Source organism: Pteronotus mesoamericanus, unplaced genomic scaffold (genome assembly GCF_021234165.1).
Source record: "Pteronotus mesoamericanus isolate MK-2021 breed Mesoamerican mustached bat unplaced genomic scaffold, CSHL_Meso_final contig_179, whole genome shotgun sequence".
In the NCBI taxonomy this organism is placed as follows: domain Eukaryota; kingdom Metazoa; phylum Chordata; class Mammalia; order Chiroptera; family Mormoopidae; genus Pteronotus; species Pteronotus mesoamericanus.
In genome coordinates this window covers 984,770-1,005,829 of record NW_026555075.1, presented here as the reverse complement: position 1 = coordinate 1,005,829, position 21,060 = coordinate 984,770, and the positions used below count along the sequence as shown (strand labels likewise).

The 21,060-nt window shown below is 38.9% G+C and overlaps 1 protein-coding gene across 5 annotated transcripts in view; it reads right to left on the bottom strand.

The window, feature by feature from the left end:
* The window catches only part of HECW2 (HECT, C2 and WW domain containing E3 ubiquitin protein ligase 2), a 350,566-nt gene that overhangs the window by 78,956 nt on the left and 250,550 nt on the right, over window positions 1-21,060 (bottom strand). For all 5 annotated transcript variants that reach the window (XM_054566699.1, XM_054566700.1, XM_054566698.1 and 2 more), the window contains 2 exons: window positions 20,872-21,057; window positions 2,467-2,601 (listed from right to left, as the gene is read on the bottom strand). In XM_054566699.1, the coding sequence (XP_054422674.1) occupies window positions 2,467-2,601; window positions 20,872-21,057 (321 nt within the window). The remainder of the gene's footprint in view (window positions 1-2,466; window positions 2,602-20,871; window positions 21,058-21,060) is intronic.

The following is a 21,060-nucleotide window of genomic DNA, read 5'->3' as shown; positions in this document are numbered from 1 at the left end:
AAATGTGGCCTCCCTCAGCCCTCGGTGTACATTTCTAAAGCAGCTGCCATTATTGACAGTTTATAAAGTATCTTTCACCCATACTTTTCATCTGTGTTATGGTTAACTTCACATATTCTCTCCTTAATAAGAACCCAGGGCAGAAACATATGTTATTTATTTGTATCACTCACAACAAACGCCATCGTGCTACACAGCAGGTGTTTGGTAAGCATTAATCTGTTGGATGGAAGAAACACCAGAATTTCTAGTACCTGGAGCATTTGCTAAATGCGTAGAGTGGCTAGAAAGACTCATCTGGGTCACTAAAAGTTTCTCACTCTGCTTCTCATGAGTTATTGGTTCTGAGGAATGAAGTCAGCCACTTTGGGGAGATTCAATCATTAACTACCTCTTGTTATGTTAGTCACTGAAGTTATAATCTCAGTACACCTACATATACTTTCCCTCCTGTCAGTATGCTGCCATGCGTCATCATTTCCCAGAACAGCCAAAGGTCATCTCGCTGACACCCCACTTCTCCAAACCAGACCATCAGACAGCGGACAAGCCCTGATAGAGGCATGCATTGCTGCAGGGCATGCCTGCTACCCACAGCTGGGCCAGGAAGCATGCCCCCTCAAAGGCTGACAACGCTAGCCCCAAATGCTCAGCCTTTATGGGCTATCTCTCTTCCACTGCTCAGTTTCCATCAATACAATGAAATCGTCATTCGAATTTTAATGGGTACCTTAGGAGACCTTTCCCACCACAGGCAATTTACTACTGGGTCATGAAAATGGTCCAAGTTCTGAGGAAGAGGGGTTGAAAGAAAATGTACGTACAGCTGTTAACCTCATGCACATAGTCCTGACCAGACTGAACAGTCAGCTTTGTATTGTAAAGTTAAGATAAGACAAGTGGCCAAAGTGCACTACCACGTGATAAAGTCAGACAGGGCCCTAACTATGCTACCTGTCATGCGCAAAGTCCAAAGGTGAGAGGTCTGTTCTGCTTTTAAGATGAATGCTGTTAGCATCACCCGCTTCATCACTAATGGTTTATGTGACAGTAGGGTAAGGATTTATTAGCTGCTCATAAAACATAAATATTTTTGTGGCTACTTCATCTTTCAGATTTATATATCATTTTTATATGAGCTTCTCATGTATACTCTTCTGTATTTGCACTTAAAACCAGCAAACACACATGATGCATTAGAGCAAGTATGTGAATGATGAGGGGAGATTCCCAGAGTGGAATTTTGATGTATCAAATTCAGTTATTTATTGCAGTCATAATTTTTCTTATAATAGGACCTACAAAAATATTTGACCTACCATGTGATACTGAAAATATCATATGCACATAGATGTGGAAAGGGCATGAGGGAAAAGAATCCTAATTAAATATGTCTAAGGGAATTATTAGAAACAATATATATTAAGTGATGATATATATATTAAAAGCATAAGTTCATATAAGGAGAAAAAGTTTGACCTAAAACATTCCTTTTCTTTATTCGAGCCTTTAAAGAAAAAGAGAAGCAGAAAGGGATTACTGCTTTTTTTTTTTAAGGGTTTTTGTTGTTGTTGTTTTTTGGTTTCTTTTTTCTTTTTTTCTTAGGCTATTGGAGAGCCCTCATGTGGTTATCACGGGTCACTGCAACCTAGCAATGTAGAGCACAGTAGAGCTTTTAGTGATTCTTAATTCCACTCATTTTCCCTGGACATTCAGAGTACATAATTCAACTCTCAGATGTATCCTAATTTTAAAGAATGTTAAAATACTGCAATCCCATAGCCTTGGCCAAATATTTTAACCTAACCCAGCAAGCCTCATTAAGAAACTTCCCTATATTTTACTGAATTTTAGCTCACTAAAAGTTACATTCATGTCTTCCTATGAAGCTACACTTAGGTGTGCAAGAGTTCATCATCCCCTCTTAAACATTTTGTTACATTATGAATTCTCTCTCACCATCCTCTGACTTTAAGAAAATCTCTAATTTCTTCAGTCTTTCCTCATATATCCTTCTTTTTAAAAAAAATTTTTTATTGTTCAAATACATTTGTCTCCATTTTCCCATCACCACTTTCCCCTGCCCCACCCACCCCCACCTCCCGCCCTCCCTCCTTCCCCACTTTGGCTTTGTCCACGGTCCTTTACACAAGTTCCTTGGTTTGACTTTTCCCCTTCTTTTCCCCGTTACCCGCTCCCTCCTTCCCTCTCATTACTGTCAGTTTCTTTTTTCTTTCAGTGTAGCTGGTTATATTTTTAAATTTGTCATTTACACTGTATGTGTTTCCAAAGAAGACCTGCCAACATTCCAGCACTTTGCAGTCTCCAAACGATAATCTCTAAGTCCAACTAGAGAAACAAAGCAAAACTGAGAAGCCAACACGACTCCACCCCCACCTCACCCCCATCCCTGTGGCTTCCGGCAGCCACAGGCGAGCAGCCGGGCAGGCCAGGCCGGTGACTCACCTCGCCTGCGCTGTGGCTGCGCTGCCTGGTCAGGTGCTGCCGATGGACCAGCGCGCTCGTGGGGCGACTGCTCTGAAGTGGGAGCCGGGGATCGATAAAAGTGGTGGTCCGGGAGTTGTGGTCGACAAAAAATGCCTAGGAAACAATCCACTCAATGGTCAATACATGCCATATACTCATCTTAGCGAACCTGTCATTTGACACATTCAGGAAAAGGCCTACTTCTGAGTCATGATCTTAGCTCCATTTTCTCCTACTTTTAAATCTTTGGGGGGAATTCTCCTTACCCCCCAGGACAGACCAAGAGAGAGAAAGCCATGATTAACTTGGATCCAGAATGAAGAGAGGAGGAAGGAACATTATCCTGGTTTTTAGGAAATACTCTAAGAGACAGTCATCAAAGATATGATCTTAGAAGTCATATGAGTGGTCATTCGCGCTTTTCTTAACTGATGCTCTTTAAGCTCTTACTGCTATCCGAAATTATTACAAAGTTCTGACCACCTGACACATCAAACATCACTGACTTCTCTTTTCCTTCTCCTGTGCGGTCAGCCACCAAAACCTCCCCATTTCCCCACGGTAGTGTCTCTTCTTTTCGTCCCGTCCCAGCCTGACTTCCATCCCATTATTTCAGGACTTTCTCTTACGCATGTGAGTATTAACAGCTTCTCAGTTGTTCCACATCTCTACCCTTCTTCATTTAACTGACACCTCAGTATCAGAATTATTCTTTCTATATGCTTGGATTACATCATCGCTCCTAACCAGAGCCTCGACTGGCTCCCCATTATCTATAGAAAAAACATTCCACTCTTGGGTCAGTTTTCCAAGACTTTAAAATCTCCTTCCTTCTTGCTCTCCAGTTTAGTCATCAATCACACATTCATACAAATTTTATCAGCTACAATGGCTCTGGCCAAGTCACTTAAGCTCTCTCTATAGATTTCTTATATAAACATGTCTCCTCATTCATAATAAACATTTCTTTCCCCATAATGTAATAAGAGAAAGGAAATCATGTCTATTGTGTTTACTGCAAAATGCCTGGTGCCATGACATAATGAATGAGCATAAACCACCTCCCTCTGTGTTGCAGTAAGGACTGCATACAATGTAGAAAAGACTTATTTTTCATTCTTTTTATTTAATTCTCAAGCTCTATACAGGGCTATTTATCATTATCCTTAGCAGTTAATTGGTATAAGTTTCCAGAGTAAAATTCACTGAAGGTAATAATGAAGCCCATCATTTCAAGGACAATTAGAAAATATAAGTTTCCCATGATCAGATAAAGTTAATTAGGTCATCAAAGATAAAAGGGACTAATAAGAGAGCCAGGAGACTCATTACCTACAAATCAAGTTTCAGGGCACATGAAACAGGCCAAATAGCCTAAGAAAAAAAGAACTGACTTCTCAAACTGGTGGAGCTCAGTTAACAAAAAGTACCTTAAACACTAGGAATGAATATATCTAGGCAAGTCCTAGGTGCAGATGTCGCATTTATGCCTATCAAAAAAGAACCCCCCTCCCACGATGAAACAAAATGTTTCTGTATATACATAATCAGAAAATGGAGGAAAATAATTTGTAGGTAGTTCCCAAATAGGAAAAAATGACTTCTCTGCAAAGAAATGACTTTAAGCAGTAGGTGTACTAGAAAACAAAGCAAAGAAATGGACAGAATGGGAACTTTTGCCAGTGCTTTCTCTCAATATCCGATTTCCAGGAAACAAAGGCTGGATAAATAGAAGTCTTGTAGGAGTCAGTGTTGCCAGTTTCACATCCCTGGGTAACGCTCTTTTTATCCTAACCTGTCAGGTGGAACATCTTTCTTCTCCGGTCTTGCAAAAGGAAAAAAAAAAAATGCACTAATGATAAACCTGACCCAGGCTTGTATTGGCAGGCTCTGGTCCAAATGTCACAACCGGCCCCTAACTGATCTGGGTTTCTGATATACTTGTATATTATTTCTGCCACTATTCAAAGTGTCATAAAATAGGAACTAAATTATTTTTACAAATGGACACTTCAAAATAATGCATATTATAGTTAACTATTTACTTTATGTAAATTTAGATTAAGCTTTTAGTACTAAAACAATAACATAAACCATGTTGTTTAAGGGAAAACTATAAGTAGTGCTAAAATAGAATTGCCTATTTACTCTACCTAATTTCCTGGGAATGTTTTGAAGGAGTGGGTGGCCGTTTAGAGGTAACCATGATGTACTTGTAATTATAAGGACATATGGGTGTGCGCATCTAGGTCAGCCGTGATTCACAGGCAGTGTCACAGTCTAATTGGATGTTAAGAGGCTTGTCTAAAATCCATTCTCTAAAGAATTGCACTGTAAATGCCTTGAGGGTAGGGACTCTTTCTTACTCACCCTGTTATCACCAACAATTTTTAGGGCCGCATCTGGGAGAGAGAGAGTGCTCAGTAAATAATAAACTGCCAACAATCCTAATATGCAGACTCCTGACCAAAATACAGAAAGACAACTCACAAGAAACTAATCAAGTATTAAAAGTCATGTTCTTTTTCTAAGCATAGGAATACTTAAAGATTTGAAAGAAATACGTGAGGGGTTGTGTGTGTGTGTGTGTGTGTGTGTGTGTGCTGAGTGAAAAGGGTAAAGAGCTAAAGACTATAAAACCACAAATAAGATAGAGGGTTTTAAAACATCTCATTGCAGACATGAATAAATTACCAAGCTTAAATTTGAGAAGTGGAAAGCAAAGTACTGATTAAATGCTTGGGAGCTGGGAAGGCAAGTCTGGTTCTGAGCTCTGAGCTCCACCACTTACTTACAGGCATAGCCTTAGGCAAAACTTAACTTTTTTTAAACAACAATTTCTTGTCTATTATATGAGCATAATAACACCAACATCAAAGAAAGGTTACATAAGATGGTTCATAAAAATTTTTTAAGATAGTGCCTGTGATCCCTTAAATGTGAGTTACTATTTTTATTACTAATAATAGTTTTAACTGTTAAGACAGTTTTCTAAGGATCACAACGTTTCTTGCTATTGTCCTTATACAAGGCTCAAAAAAATGAGGAACCAGTGAAACTATACTTTCCGGGCTGCTTGTAGGTGTATCTGACCCAGACTAGGTTGTGGGTAATGAGACATAAACAGAGTGCCACATGGTTATTCTGGAAAACCCCTGTATTCAAGGCAATTTTACAAGGTCAAGGCTTGCTTCTGTCCTTCATCCCTGAAACAAGGATGTAATTTCTGGCACTCCAGCAGCCATACTGAACCATGAAGATGAAGCATGCTGAACAAAAAGCTGGAAGGAGCCTGGGCTCTCAGTACATGAGGAACCACCTTAAAAGCCCTAGACTTCCTATCTCTGAACTTCTTTATGTGACAGAGTAAACTCTTGTATATGAAACCTTGTATGGGTCTTTGCTATAACCCAAACCCTAACTGATACACTGAAGCCTCAGCACTGCAGAGGTAACGTAGTCTTCCTAAAACTGAAAGCACAAAAGAACACATAAGCCAGCAACCACCATTATAAGTAAGGATTTCTGTTATTTGATAAATGATGATATCTCATTATTACTCACTTTTAACACAGTTCGGTAACAGTTCCACATTTAAGTGACATGTGTATTGGAGAACGTATAGCTGGGATTTGAACCCATCCCTCTGTCTGACTCCAAAGCCCAATGAGCTGCACCTATTTCCCCTCTCTCTCCTTTTCATATATCTTCTCTTTCCATTCCGCTTCCTACCTCCCGTCTTGTCTTTTTTATGTTCTTCTTTCTCCCCTGACACCTCATAGTGCTTCATTTTAGAAAAGTGTTCAAGTATTTTTTGAATCGGGCTGACAGTAACAGCCATTCACAGCACTGTGCCTCACTACCGTTTCCACACTGAGAAGGCTGCTACTGAGCCAGACAGCAAACTGTCCCCAGTCAGCACGATTCGGTTGCTACCCTGTTGGAGGCGTGGCCATGGGTGGGGAGTAGGTGTTTTGTATCCCACAGGGGGTTCAGTTTCAGAGTCCAGTGGAATGTGTATATTGTTTACACGTGCTTTTTGATTCTGCCAAGTACTTGGGGAGAAAGGTCTCAATTCAGACCTCTATCAAAACCACATAGCTAATGCACTAACAGGTTGCAGCACAAAGAAGCAAGTCCTTGGCGAGCATTTTGGTTTTGTTCTGCCTGCTGTGTGACCTTAGACAGGTGCCCTCAGTGCTCTGCTTTATCCAAATAAAAGGAACTATTCAGGTCACCGATGAGTTGTGAAAAATGTATTCTACTTTAAAACAGAGAGGAAAGCATAGAGAAATTACCGTGCAAATTTTAGGCTTTTCATTTCTATTTCTGACACACAAATCAATTATGTCAGGAAAGTAGATCGCTTTCCCACAGGATATCCTAACTAGTTCAAGCCAGTAATGGAGTTGACCCAGTCTCCCCCCCACCCCCAATTTGGGTCACATTTTATGTCACCATTATTGAATAACCTGACTTTATTTATGAAAGTATCTAACATGTATTAATCAATACTGTCTTCATAAACAGCATGTGGAGAATGTAGACTCTAAAATAAAATCAATTGCGTCAAAAAATGAGTCTTTTTTCAGATTAGCCACTCGTAAAGCTAATTTGAACAGCATAGATGCCCCACTATTAGCTTTCATTAAGAAAATCCACTCAAGCTTCACAGTGCTGGACTAACCAAGACTAACAACACAGTTAAAAACTAAAAGGAATGCAAATACACAAACTTAAATCTCACTTTAAAAACTTCTACCCTTTCACTGCTTCCGGGCATGATCATAGTCAGGAAATACAGGCTGGTTGGAGCCAAGTGGTATTTTAGTGAGGCCAAACAAAATACACTTCTCTCTTCACACAATTCTTTTTTTTTTTTTTAAAGCTTCTATTATTTTAAGAAAAGAAAAGGCCATCAATATTTGTGAAGAAATACCAGCCTCAAGCTCAACAAATCTAAGTTACAGAAGTTTCAAATTTTTTCCAGCTAACATTCTGCCAAACCAGAAATCCATAATAAAAGACCATGTAAACAAAATAAAACAAAAAGCACTTATAACGATGTTACAGAAAGACTGAACATCAGTTCTTGTATCTTTCCTTCTCTAAAGAGCTGTGGAAACAATGAAAGAACAACAAGTTGTAAGTTAGAAGTACTGAATACTGAATCTGTTCTAATTTCTGGCATCTCAACTCTACAAAGTCTTGGAAACGTTTAAAAAAATTAAGTACAATTTAATTTTTATAAACATCGTATTTACTCATATACTCTCTCCCTTCCAAAATATAAATTTCTTCTCAGCTCTTGGAGCCTCCCTAGTATCTCCCTAAGTACAATAAATTATATGCTATTTTTTTACTCTGTGTTATATCCCAAACAGAACTCCATTACCAATAATAGAGATGAAAAAGGCTTAATGATACAGTTCAGTATAAGTAAAAAGTAGTCATGCTAACATTTTTGACCACTTGGTTCACTTGAAGAGTAAGTGGTCCCAAATATTTCTTGATACATGAATCAGTCACAATAAAGTTAAAGAAGGTTGTTTTGTCAAAACGCTATGATCAGAGAGCTAAAGTTACTAGGAGAGAGAACAGGATTCATGGTACTTAAGCTGGAGTACTGGAAACAGCTGGTTGCTTAGTAGATGTGGATAAGTGCAATATCCACCAACACTCAAGATGTAAAAAATGTTAGCTAAAGGAGAGAGAGTTTATATGTTGGGAGTGGAGGTATTTAGTGTTGGAAATATAGGAGAGCCAGTAATACACTGGAGAAGGCTTATACTGGCTCATGAGAGCTGATGAGAAATATTACGGTACTCTGTGGGCTGGCTGGCAGTGATGCAGGCAGCCTGCAACTGGCTATGGTGGAAGAATTTACACCATGGAAAATGGCAAATGCTACAAATTAGCCCTCCTCCATACCTACCCTGGAGAGCTGGCTGTTAAATGTTTACCGGCACATAGGCATGGAGGACTGAGAATGGAGCTCTCCAAATCAGCCCATTTTAGGTAGAGTAGAAGAAGGTCATTGCCATGAAGTTTTACAATGGCTATTACATTTAAAAAGAAAGATCCACTGCAAGTCATGAAGACAACTGTTTAAAAATAAAAGGCAAAGGCAGTCTCCATATTTGGGCAATTCCTTCAAAATTCTATGAGTTCAACATTTTACTCAGAAATATATTCACAAAATCAATCTCTGCTCTATTCTCTCATTCAAAAAGGTACACTGCCCCTGGAAGATTCTTTCTCTGTGCCTTCCATGTGTATTTATGGGGTTTATTATTTTATCTAACACCTTTTTAACCCCTTAAAATGTGCAAGAGATTATCTAAAAACCATGTGCTATGTATACATTTAGAGTTTAATTTCACCTCCACCTAGGTTGCTGTGTAACTTGAGGTGATTAAATCAGGTAACCATCACAAAGAGAGATTAGTTGTTTTGAAGCAATTGAAGAGATGTCACAAAACTAACAAACGTAGTGGTTAAATTGGCAAAAAAAAAACAACCAACAACAAACCCCACAAAAAACAAAAAAACCCCATGTTTTTCAAAGTGCTGAACTTATCCTGCTACGAGACTGTTGGTATTCACTTGAGACCGCACGATTATTAAGTGGCATTTTACTCATTGGGATGAACCAGACCCAAGAAACCGTGGCCATCAGCTTCATGTGGGAGAAACCGGAGTCTGTCATCACCGGGGCAGCTTCTGCAGCCACACGGGCCACTAGGGTCTGGAAAAATGAGAATTCTCACGTAGGCTCAGACTGCGGTCAGCTTCACTGTACAAATATTTGTTCTCTTCTAAAAATCTATCCTCATAACCAGAACTGCCTCTTGTCATGTTCATCAAAGTTGGGTATTTGGACCATTCTGATACATACCAAGTCACAAACTCTTAGAGTTACAAAGCTTGGATATAAACACGGATGTAAATTTAGCTGGAAGATATTATAGCATATGTTTTTTCTTGGGAAAAAATGTAAGGAACTATGGGAAAGGATATTTCTTTTAAAATTAGACAGTTACCATTTGACATTTTCATTCAAAAAGAAAACATGAAGTATAGATATATCATTTTTAAAGTCCACTGTTTCTTAGTATTTCAGTTAAGGCCCAAGTAGAATGATTTGGGGAAAAACCCCTGTGTTATTCTGTTTGAGAGTACAAAACAAAGAGGCAGGGGGAAAAATAGTTAATCCATATTTAACATCTGAAAGGGAAATCAAATATAATACTTTTTCTAAAAAAACTAAACCAAATGATAAACCCATTATGTGAACTTAAATAACAAACTTCATAGTATTTTTCTAATGATCCATTTTTGCATCATTCTCTCAGTCATCCTTAGCTCTCTGCGATGGACCTTCCACTGATTTTCTTTCATTGATACGGGTCTATGGTGGTTAATTTTATATGTGAACTTTAGTGGGCCCTGGGGTGCCCAGACATTTTTGCCAAATATTACTCTGGGTGTGTCTGTGATGTGGGGGTAAGATTAGTATTTGAATCAGGAGACTGGTTGGGCAGACTGCCCTCCCTAATGTGGGTGGGCCTCACCCAATCAGTTGAAGACCTGCATTAAACAAAAAGGCTGAGCAGAGAGAACTCTTTTGGCCCAAGTGTTTGAATTGGGACATTGGAGTTTTCTGAACTTCAGGCTCTGACTGAAACATGGTCACTTCTTGGGTCCGGAGCCTGCCAGCTTTGGATTAAAACTTACATCATCAGCTGTTCTGCATACATGTGTGTGTATGTGTATAGCTAATAGAGTGTCTCTTGAAATTTGCCCATAACTTCTTCATAGGAACCAAACATGCCCACCTGATGTGTTCCTATCTCCACACACCTTTTTGTAGGATGTTTTTCCATAATCTCTTTTATCAAAATCCTACTCTTCGTTCAAAGTTCAGTTCAAATCCTACCTCTGCTATGAAAACTTTTTGGATATCCCATGCCAGAACTAAGTCAGTTTGCACTGGGCCCCTGCAAACCCTATACCAGTGCATGGAGCACATGCTTTTATAGTCCAAATGGGAGGCAGTGAGGGTAAAACAGTCTGGGGGAGGGGTGTTGGGTGGCTTTACACAGGAAGTGCATGATTCTGTGCAAATGTGGAGATTTGATTCCAGATCCAGTTCTCAAGAGAAAGTTACTTATCTTGCTAAGGATGTTTGAAAAACCCTACTTTCATGCCCATGGCTGCTTGAGATTATAACCCCCAGAGTGGACGGCCACTCATCTGGCAGGAGAACAATTCTACCTGAATGAACACAATTTAGCAGTGCACTCAGGGTAGAGGAACAGAAGCCGCTTTGGGCTGTTAAACAGTTTTAAGGCAGGAGCAAACCTCTGAGGGCAGACTATCCTGTGGTGGTCACGGACAACGTGGACAACAAAGACCGAGAACAACCAGAGGTACCCTACTTTGCAAAAGCCATCCTGTTGGACCACCACGATTAAGGGTGATCAGCAGTTCAGTAAGAGATGGACCCTCTTGAGTGTCTTAATGGGACACTCATTAATCCTACAGTATGTCCTTTATAAAACCATTACGTACTTCCCATTCGAGTAAGGATTCAGCCATTAACAACAAATCTTTATCATTTTTATAAAATTCAAAATTGACAAAACTCCTTAGTTATTGTTCTATATAGATCCTTACTTCTATCCAACCATTCAAATCAAGATTTTCGTGAGCTGGGTTGCAACAACCAAGTTAGCAGCACTCCTGGCTAAAAATAAAATAAAATAAAATAAAATAAAATAAAATGGTCCATTTTATTCAGTAGGTATTTTATATATTCCATATTTTTGTTTTCCCCAAACTAAATCGTAAACTTGTAGAGGTTTCTATTGTATAGCTTTTATCTTTTACATCATAAGTCAAGTAATATTACATCAACCACTGAATAAATTGTGATTATAATCCTAATTTTTCTTTCCATTTGTAATGCCTCTATTATTTATGTTGATGCTAACCACAGCTTAAGGAGCTGGACAGGACTGGTTACCCTCACTTGAGAGTAAAATGAGGTTCACAGAGGTCAGATCACATGGTGATAGATCCAGAAATCCTGATCCCACTGTGGCATTATTTTCTCAAATTTAATTTCATTAAATTAATAACGGCGTGGGAGGAAGGAAGGGAGGAAGAGGGGAAAGAAGGAAGGGAAGCGGAGAGGGAGAAGGAAACTCCTAAGTTAAATAACATTTGGTTTTCCTTAGTAAAGCCCATATTTGTCTTCCAGATATACATATTACCCCCTTGAGCACATACTAATGATCAAACCCAGCCAAGAAGCAGAACATTTAAAACAAATCCCATTTTAATACTACTGATGCATATTTCTGGCAAAAACATGAGGTGTCTATATCAACACTGTAGCACAGATCCCAAATTACCCTTCATTTTTCACACTCCTGAGAATGCACAAGAATGTAAGAATTATGACCATAAGAATCAGGTAGATTTTTTTTCTTTTTGTACCGGGCCACTTTGTTTGCTTATATGTTTTGTTTCAAAATGAGGCAAGTCAAAATGTGTTTTCTATGTTAGGTGAAAATCCTAGGCCTTTGATCCAACAAAGACATAGATGCTGATGACAGTATCATAAGGGCAACCCTGCATAAAAAAAACAACTTGGCTTAATTGCCCATCCCACCATTACAGAATCAAATAATTAAGGAAATCAAGTGATAGAAAAAAATGCTGATTAAAACACACTATGAAAAGTTGAACAAGAGACCTTTCCAAATATAATTAAAAGTAAAAAAACCCAAAAAACAAAACAAAAGAAAACAACCCTTACATATTTGATGTCAAATCCAGTTTGGAACCCCATCGTCTAACCTTCAACACTGAAGAAGAATTGGGGTTCTATAGAATCCAGGAGCTAAAAAGGGAATCTTGGCCTTCCTCTAATCAAACTTACTATTTTTTAAACAGCTTTATTGATATATAATTCAGATATAATACAAGTTACCCATTTAAAGTGCACAATTTATTGTTTTTTCATATATACCGGGTCGAGCAATCAACAGTGTAATCTAATTTTAGAACATCTTCCCCTCACTGAGTAAAAAGAAACTGTGTACCCATTAGCATTCATTCCCCTTCCCACCTGCAACCCAAGGAAACCAGAAATCTGCTTTCTGTGTCTGTAGAGTTACCTGTTCTAGACATATCATCTAAATGGAATCATACAATAGCTAATCTTTGTAACTAGTTTCTTTTACTCAGTAATAATTTTTTTAAGGTCCATCTATGTTTTATCAGTATTTCACTACTTTGCATTGTCAAATAACATTCCATTGTCTGGATCTACCACACTTATTTATCCATTTATCAGTTAATGGACATTTGGGTTGTTTCCACACTTTAGCTATAAGGAATAATGAATGTTACTATGAACATTTGTGTACAAGTTTCTGTGTGGAAGTATATTTTTATTTCTCTTAGGTATATACCTAGTTGTGGAATTTCTGGATCATGTGGCAACTCTTTGTATAACATTTTTTTAAGAACTGTCAAACTGTTTCCAAGTGGTTTCACTGTTTTATGTTCCCACCAGCAATATATGAAGGTTTTAAATTCTCCACACCTGTGAAAATATTAACTATTTCTAGATTTGTTTTGTTTTATGTCTAATCAAACATTATAGTCTCACTATGCTTTTGACTTTCATTTTCCTATCAACTAATAATATCAATAAGAAAGAATAGTCTTAGTCCATACATGAGAAATCTACAGCCAACATTACACTCAATGGGCAAAAACTAAAAGCTTTCCCCTTAACATCAGGAACAAGACAAGGATGTCTGCTTTCACCACTTTTATTCAACATAGAACAGGAAGTCCTAGCCACAGGGATCAGACAAGAAAAAGAAATAAAAGACATCCAAATTGGAAAGGAGGAGTAAAACTGTCATTATTTGCAGACTACATGATATTTGCAGACATAGAAAATCCTATAGTCTCCACCAAAAAACTACTCGACCTAATAAGTGAATTTGGCAAAATAGTGGGATACAAAGTCAATATTCAGAAACTGAGGCATTTTTGTACACCAAAAATGAAATATCAGAAAGAGAAACTAGAGGGAAAATCCCATTTACCATAGTAACAAGAAAAATAAAGTACCTAGGAATAAATTTAACCAAGGAAGTAAAAAACTTGTACTCAGAAAACTATAGAACACTGAAGAAAGAAATTAAGGAAGATAAATAAATGGAAGCATATATTGTGTTTATGGATTAGAAGAATTAACATCATTAAAATGTCCATACTACCCAAAGCAATCTATAGACTTAATGCAATTCCTATTAAAATACCAATGGCATATTTAGCAGATCTAGAACAAACATTTCAAAAATTTATATGGAACCAAAAACAAAACAAAACAAAACAAAAACACCCTGAATAGCCTCAGCAATCTTGAGAAAGAAAAACAAAGTAGGAGGGATCACATTATCTGATATTAAACTATACTACAAGGCCACTGTAATCAAAGCAGTCTGGTACTGGCATAAGAAAAGACACATCAATCAATAGAATGGAAGACAGAGCACAGAAATAAACCCATGTCTCTATGGTCAATTAATATTTGACAAAGGGGGCATGAGCATACAATGGAGTAAAAATAGCCTCTTCAATAAATGGTGTTGGGAAAACTGGACTGTACATGCAAAAAAAGAAAGAAAGAAAGAAAGGAAGGAAGGAAGGAAGGAAGGAAGGAAGGGAGGAAAGAAGGAAGGAAGGAAGGAAGAAAGAAAGAAAAAGTAGGCCACCAACTTACACCATACACCAGAATAAACTCAAAAGGGATAAAAAGACAAATATAAATTATGACACCATAAAAGTCTTAGAGGAAAACATAGGCAGTAAAATTTCAGCTATCCCATGTAGCAATATTTTTGCTGATATATCTTCTAGGGCAAAGGAAATAAAGGAAAAAATAAACAAATGGAACTACATGAAATTAAAAAGCTTCTGCATGGCTAAAGAAACCATCAAATGAAAAGTGAACCAACCACATGGGTGAACATATTTGCCAATGATACATCAGACAAGGGTTTGATCTCCAAAATACATAAAGAACTCATATGACTCAACCCCAGGAAGACAAATAATCCAATTAAAAAATGGACAAAGGACCTGTATAGACACTTCTCCAAGGAGGACATCCAGAGGGCCCATAGACATATGAAAAGATGCTCAACATCACCAGCCATCAGGGAGATGCAAATTAAAACCACACTGAGATATCACCTCTCACTGGTCAGAATGGCTATCATTAATAAATCAACAAACAAAAAGTGATGGCAAGGATGTGAAGAAAAGGGAACCCTAGTGCACTGTTGGTGAGAATGCAGACTGGTGCAGCCACTGTGTATGGAACAGTATGGAATTTCTTCAAAAAACTAAAAATGGAACTGCCTTTTGACCCAGCAATTCCATTACTGGGTATATACCCTAAGAATCCCGAAACACCAATTCAAAAGAAAGTATGTGCCTCTATGTTCATAGCAGCATTATTTACAATAGCCAAGTGCTGGAAACAGTCTAAGTGCCCATCGGTAAATAAATGGATCAAAAAATTGTGGTATATTTACACAAGGGAATATTACACAGCAGAAAGAAAGAAGGAATGCCTACTTTTCATGGCAGCATGGATAGAATTGAAGAATATTATGCTAAGTGAAACAAGCCAGGCAGTGAAAGACAAATACCATATGATCTCACCTATAAAAGCTAATGAACAAAAATAAACTAATGAGCAAAATAGAACCAGAAGCATGGAAACATGGAACAGACTGAGAGCAACCAGAAGGGAGGGTGATAATGGTGGAAAGAAGGGGAAGGGAATAAGTAGTCAGAGGAATATATGAATGACATGGACATCAGTGTGGGGATTGACTCTAGGAGTCGGTGGTCAGCTGGGCGGAGGAGGGCAAAGGGGGGAAAATTGGGGCAACTGTAGTAGAGTAACAATAGAAAATTTTAAAAGAGTATGTTTAAAAGAAAAAAGAAAGAATAGTCTTTTCAACAAATGGTGCTGGGATAACCTGGTAACTACATGCAAAATAAAGTAGCTGAATTCCCTACCTCATATCACACAAAAAAATTAACTAAAAATGGATCCGAGATCTAAATGTAAGAACTAAAACTATAAAATTGTAGGAGAAAATATAGGGGAAAATCTTTGTAAACTTGGGTTAGATAATGCTTTCTTAGACATCATACCAAAAACACTAAAAATAAAAGAAAATACAGATAAACTTGGCTATATCAAAATTAAAATTTTTGTGCTATAAACAATACTATTACGTTAGTGAAAAGATGATCCACAAAACAGGAAAGAATATTTGCATAGTATATGTCTGATAAAGGACTAGTGTTCAGGAGATATAAAAAATTCTTACAACTCAGTAAAACAAGTAAATAACTCAATTAAAAATGGGCAAAGATTAGAATACACATTCTTTCCAAAGGAGATTTATAAATGGCCAATAAGCATATAAAAAGATGATCATTTGTAGAAATAAGGAAATTTATATGACATTATGACAGTAAATTTCTCACATCATATGACAAATTTATATGATATTATTTCAAGTTAATTTATTAGTGGTCAGTGAGAATTACACTAACATTGTATAGACAAATTATTACAGGTTTTGAAAACAAAAAAACATGGATTTGTACCCAAGAGTCTATTAGCATCCTTAATCTCTTTGAGTCTTAGTTTCTTCATCTATAGTAAAACCTATTACATAGAATTATTGTAAAAAATTAAAAGAGCTATTATAGTATCTCTAGCATAGAGTCTTGCATCTAATATAGAACCTGGCATCTCTACTAAGCTGTCAATATTTGTGAACGCTATTCCCTTACTTTATTCTATGTGTCACGAGCTGGTAAGAATACCGTAAGGACACTACGGTACTTAAGCATGAAACCACATATATATTTCTGCTGATATAACCTTTGCTAGAACATTTGTGATCAATCAGGACCTTTATGTGTGACTCAGCCTTGAAGGGTACCATGAATCCCAGCATCTTGCCTGAAACTCTTCTTCCTTGGGATGATAAAATATCCCCCATTTCCAAAAAACCCCTCCCTTCCGACCATAGATATCCATCTTATAAATTGTCATGAAATGTAAATAAGATAATCCATGGAAATGGACCTTCTACTGTGCCTGGCACATGGTTGAATGGCACAGGAGTTGAATAAATGTGGGTATCATCATCATCATCATCATCATCATCATTGCCATCATCATCATCATCATTCTGTTCTTATTCTGTAATTAACAGTTAATTTTAAAAGAATATTTTACTCCTTTCATGTGAGTCAAGGACATTTTTCACCCTAGAACTCCCAAAAAGAACATGCCAGATCTAGAATCCTGTGAAATCTCACCCAATTCAAACCCTTGGCCTTAAGTAATTAGAAAAAAAAAAAGTCTTTCAAAATTGAAGACAGCTAAAATGCTATACAAGCATAATTAATGCCTTGTTCAAACATGTAATGTGAAAAATCCAAGACAACATATGCATTAGGAGAGGTCAAATGGGGAAAGTCTAGGAGCTACTTCTGGTGAGCGCACAGGAAGAGGAGGGAGTGGGGGTGACGAGGGAGCCTGCAGCTGCTTCTTTGTCCTGGGCAGAGATTACTGACGAACCAGCAAACTACAGGTGATGAGTTTCATTCATTCATCCAACTTGCCCCGAGAACCTTCTATGTGACAGGCACTGGAGTAGAAAAGGGAGTCATTAAAATATAAATAAAAGAATTCTTAAGAGGGGGACGTCTGTTTGGGAAGACAAAACATGTTAACGGGTATATCACGAGACAAATGGGGACAGACATTATGAAATAATACAGTGAAATTATGAGGGAATTCTAGAAAGGACTCATCACTTATGCCTGGGGAGCTAAGAGCAACTCCCCCGCAGGGCTGCCCTTCGACGATGTGTCTGAAAGCCCCCACTTCCTCCACAGTACCTTTCATTACCTTCCCAGTAACTGACCCTTCTCACAGAGAGAAGCAGGATAGGAGCCCAGGCTCTGGGGCTGGACTGCCTGGATTCGAATTCAATTCCATCTCTTATGAGTTGTGGGACCTTGGTCAATTCCCTTAGCCATGCTGTGCCTCAGTTTCCTTGTCTATAAAACGTGGGTAGACAGAGCAGCTGTCTACAAGGCTGCTGTGAGCAGGGGAAGAAGTGATCTAAGTGCTCACAACGTCAGGCAGCAAACGTTGCCTACCACATAATGCCGCATCTTAAGTGTTAGCATTCATCGCTGTTATCACAGTGGCAGGCACACAGTAGGCACTCAGAAGTGTACTGAATGACTAAATGAAGACTCGAAAGGAAAATGTTGCATTTGAGAAGAGAAAATGGAGCCACATTTCATAAGTCCAAAGGGCTAAGTTTGAGAGCATTTCTCTTAAGAATCATTTCATGTAGATGAGGATTCGGGCATCCTATTCCATGTCAATTCCCGAAATCACTCACCGCTGTAGGAAAATTAACTTTGTAACATTAGTACTTTAAATGTTACAGTAAATGGAAAAAAGTGTAACCTTTAAATGTTCTGGAAGCAAAGCGATTCATTAATAAAAGGTAAGCTACAACCTCTGAATTGCCCAGAGGATGGGAGCTATGACTTCGAACGTGCAGTGAAAAAGCAGCACAGCGCAGCCAACCACAGACATAACACGAGCCTCTCCCAATGTTCCTTTAAGTTATTTTACTTCATTGGAAGCCAGTCATTTGTAAAGGAAGGATAGGGAGGAATCACAGGGAGGTGTAAGTGCTTCGGTTAAGGTGTCCAGCTTAGTTAAAAATCTTGTTCAAGTCCTAACGCAGGGCAGAGAGATCAAGCTAAAGTAATAGGCTTTCAGGCCCGTCTGATAATCCGTTTTGTCCATAAAACAGGGGTCCTTGTATGTCTTCCATGTCAAAAAGCATTCAACTGCTAATCCAGCCGTGGATTGTAAGGTCAGCCATCTACCAGCCCACATTCAGGTTCTTTACAATGCCTCCGCTTTTCAGTGGAACCCCCCCACCCCCCTCCCCATCCAAAGCCCTCAGGGAATAAGATGAATAGTTGTTACATAGCCGAGATCACGCTTACTGCTGTCTAACCATCGAAACTTTTATAAAAACTATGAGACAGAACTTGTTCTTGACACTAGATCATAACTCATCAACAGTATCCTAAACGCAACTTAAACTTTTCTCAAGGTCCAGGGGTTATTAATAAGAAGCTCTTTCCTGAAGCGTGTCTGGCAAGTTACGACTGGCAGCAAGAGACCTTCTCCTCCATGTGTGCATGGTAAGTTCCCAGTTCCCTTTAGCAAGTTAAGTCTCTACACACAGCAGATGTATATGACAGTATTACTGCAACTTGGGTTTTCCCTGGACCAGTAGTTCTCTAACGAGTACAGCTCTTCATGATACCGGTGAAATGTCTTGTCAGAGTTGAGAACAGAGCTGAATTCTAGGTATGCTACTGCGCTTGTATACCCAGGCATAATACCATCAATATTTTTCAAAGTCCTTACCTGGGCCATCTATGCCTTTCATTCAGTAGAATGCTTCCAAATACTTGGCTCTCAGGCTATTGAACCAAATTCGGCACCAACAACATGACAACTTCCTCTGGGAGGAGAGAGCACAGGAAGTGGAAGGTGTCCCTGCTTCCAGCTTCCTAGTGTTCTGGAAAGGCTTCCCTGCCAACTGACTCTGATACAATGCTATTTTACCCATGGTCCAGGGAACGTAATCACAAATCCCTTCTTGTCCATCTATTCTGACCTACATGCTTGTCACTTCTAATCCTTTCTAGGCTGGGAATTAGAGGTTTATTAGAAAGATTTACAGAAATCAAGTCAATAGTTTCAATGAGAGTCTGAGGGCCCCTCCCATGCATTAAAATACATGCATTCTGTAATATCTTTTTTGACTGCTTGTAGGTTCTCAGGGTACATAAGATGGTACTGTGGTATTATTGCTAGAGGGTACTTTGGCAGGGAGCACGGCATTTCCTGAGTACTTCACCCTTTCATTCACCTTGAATGCTCTTCTCCTAGAAATGGTTTTCTCCTCACTTTGTTCAGGTCTGTGTTCACCTACAGCCTTATCTGCGAGGTGTTTCCCCAGCTACCCTGTAGAAGAAAACTCTCCACTTCTGTCTTTTGTTAGACCCAACCCTGGCTTTCTTTTAAATGGTAGCATGACTAGGCTCTTAGCGTGTTATTTATGTCTTTGTTTACAGCCTGTCTCTTTCCATGAGAATGGTACTCATATGAAGTAGTTGGCTCATCTACTTTGCATAAGAGCTCAATAAATATTTATTGAGTGAATAAGCTGAGCATAGTTACTTTAAATATCATGTCATTTTAACCCTCCCCGCCCTACAAGCAACGTAGAGTCTTTTTACACACAGGGAAACTGAAGTCGGTTACTGCATAACATCGTGGCTAAGAGCCCGGGCCCTTCAGCCAGCCTGCCTGGGGGAGAGCACAGCTCGGTCCCTGCCCCGCTCTGTGCTGGGCAAGGGGCTGAGGCTCCTCTTCTCTAGCTGGCAATAATAATAATAGTAGTACTTTCTATGGAGGTGTCAGAAGCTAAAACATATAAGCTTAAACTGTCCATGGCTCCTAGGAGGTGCTAAAAAAGAGTCATATAAATAAATAAATCTTAAATAAAATCTTAGCTGAAGAACACCTTATAAAAATTACTGTTTCTCGTGTCAATTTTGTACCCATGTAACAACCTCCTGGTTCTAACCCAGCTTTCGGGTCCATCTGTCCACAAAGGGAGTGCACACGTGGTCACACGGGCCTGTGTGACACAGCTGCGTAGCTCTCATCGTAAATTCATCAGCTTGTGTTCTTGTTTAATGTGCTAACAAAACCAGGGTTCTGAACCAACAAGACTGAGGCCCAAACCCAGGCGGCGTCACAAAGACACACCTTGTGCAGTTGCTTAGCAACCTCCTAGCCACCTTCCCCAAACAATACAACTTTTATTCAACTATACATAACACGAGCTGTTTAACGAGGGAGAAGGAAGTGTCATTGCCTAAGAAGCCTTTCCTTAATCAGCAGAAAATGGTGAGAGATTACAGGTAGAAGAATATCCAGGCGAAAGGGAGTAATCCGTGAACAAATGTCCTCACGCCTGGCCACTGAATACCCTACTTTAGAAGAGCATGGAAACTGTTTGTAGGAACTACCTGCTTGTTCATGTTTCACTCGAACCGGGAGACAGGCTGTTTCACCTCTCAAAGGGCTTTCAGCCCTCACGTGAAGGGTAGAGCCAAGTGCCAAGGCCACAAGCAGGTTACCTTGCCCTGGTGATCGTGTTTCATTTCCCAGCCCCTCGGCAGCTCCAGCTGTTTGTTTGCGAACATGTTGAGGAATCCCACAAGGTCTCGGTTATGCTGGTAGCGTTCAAAGTGGTGGGTGTCCCGCCGGACTTTGGTGATCATGTGCTTCAAACACGTGTTGTTTGTAAACATGCGGTAGGCACTCTG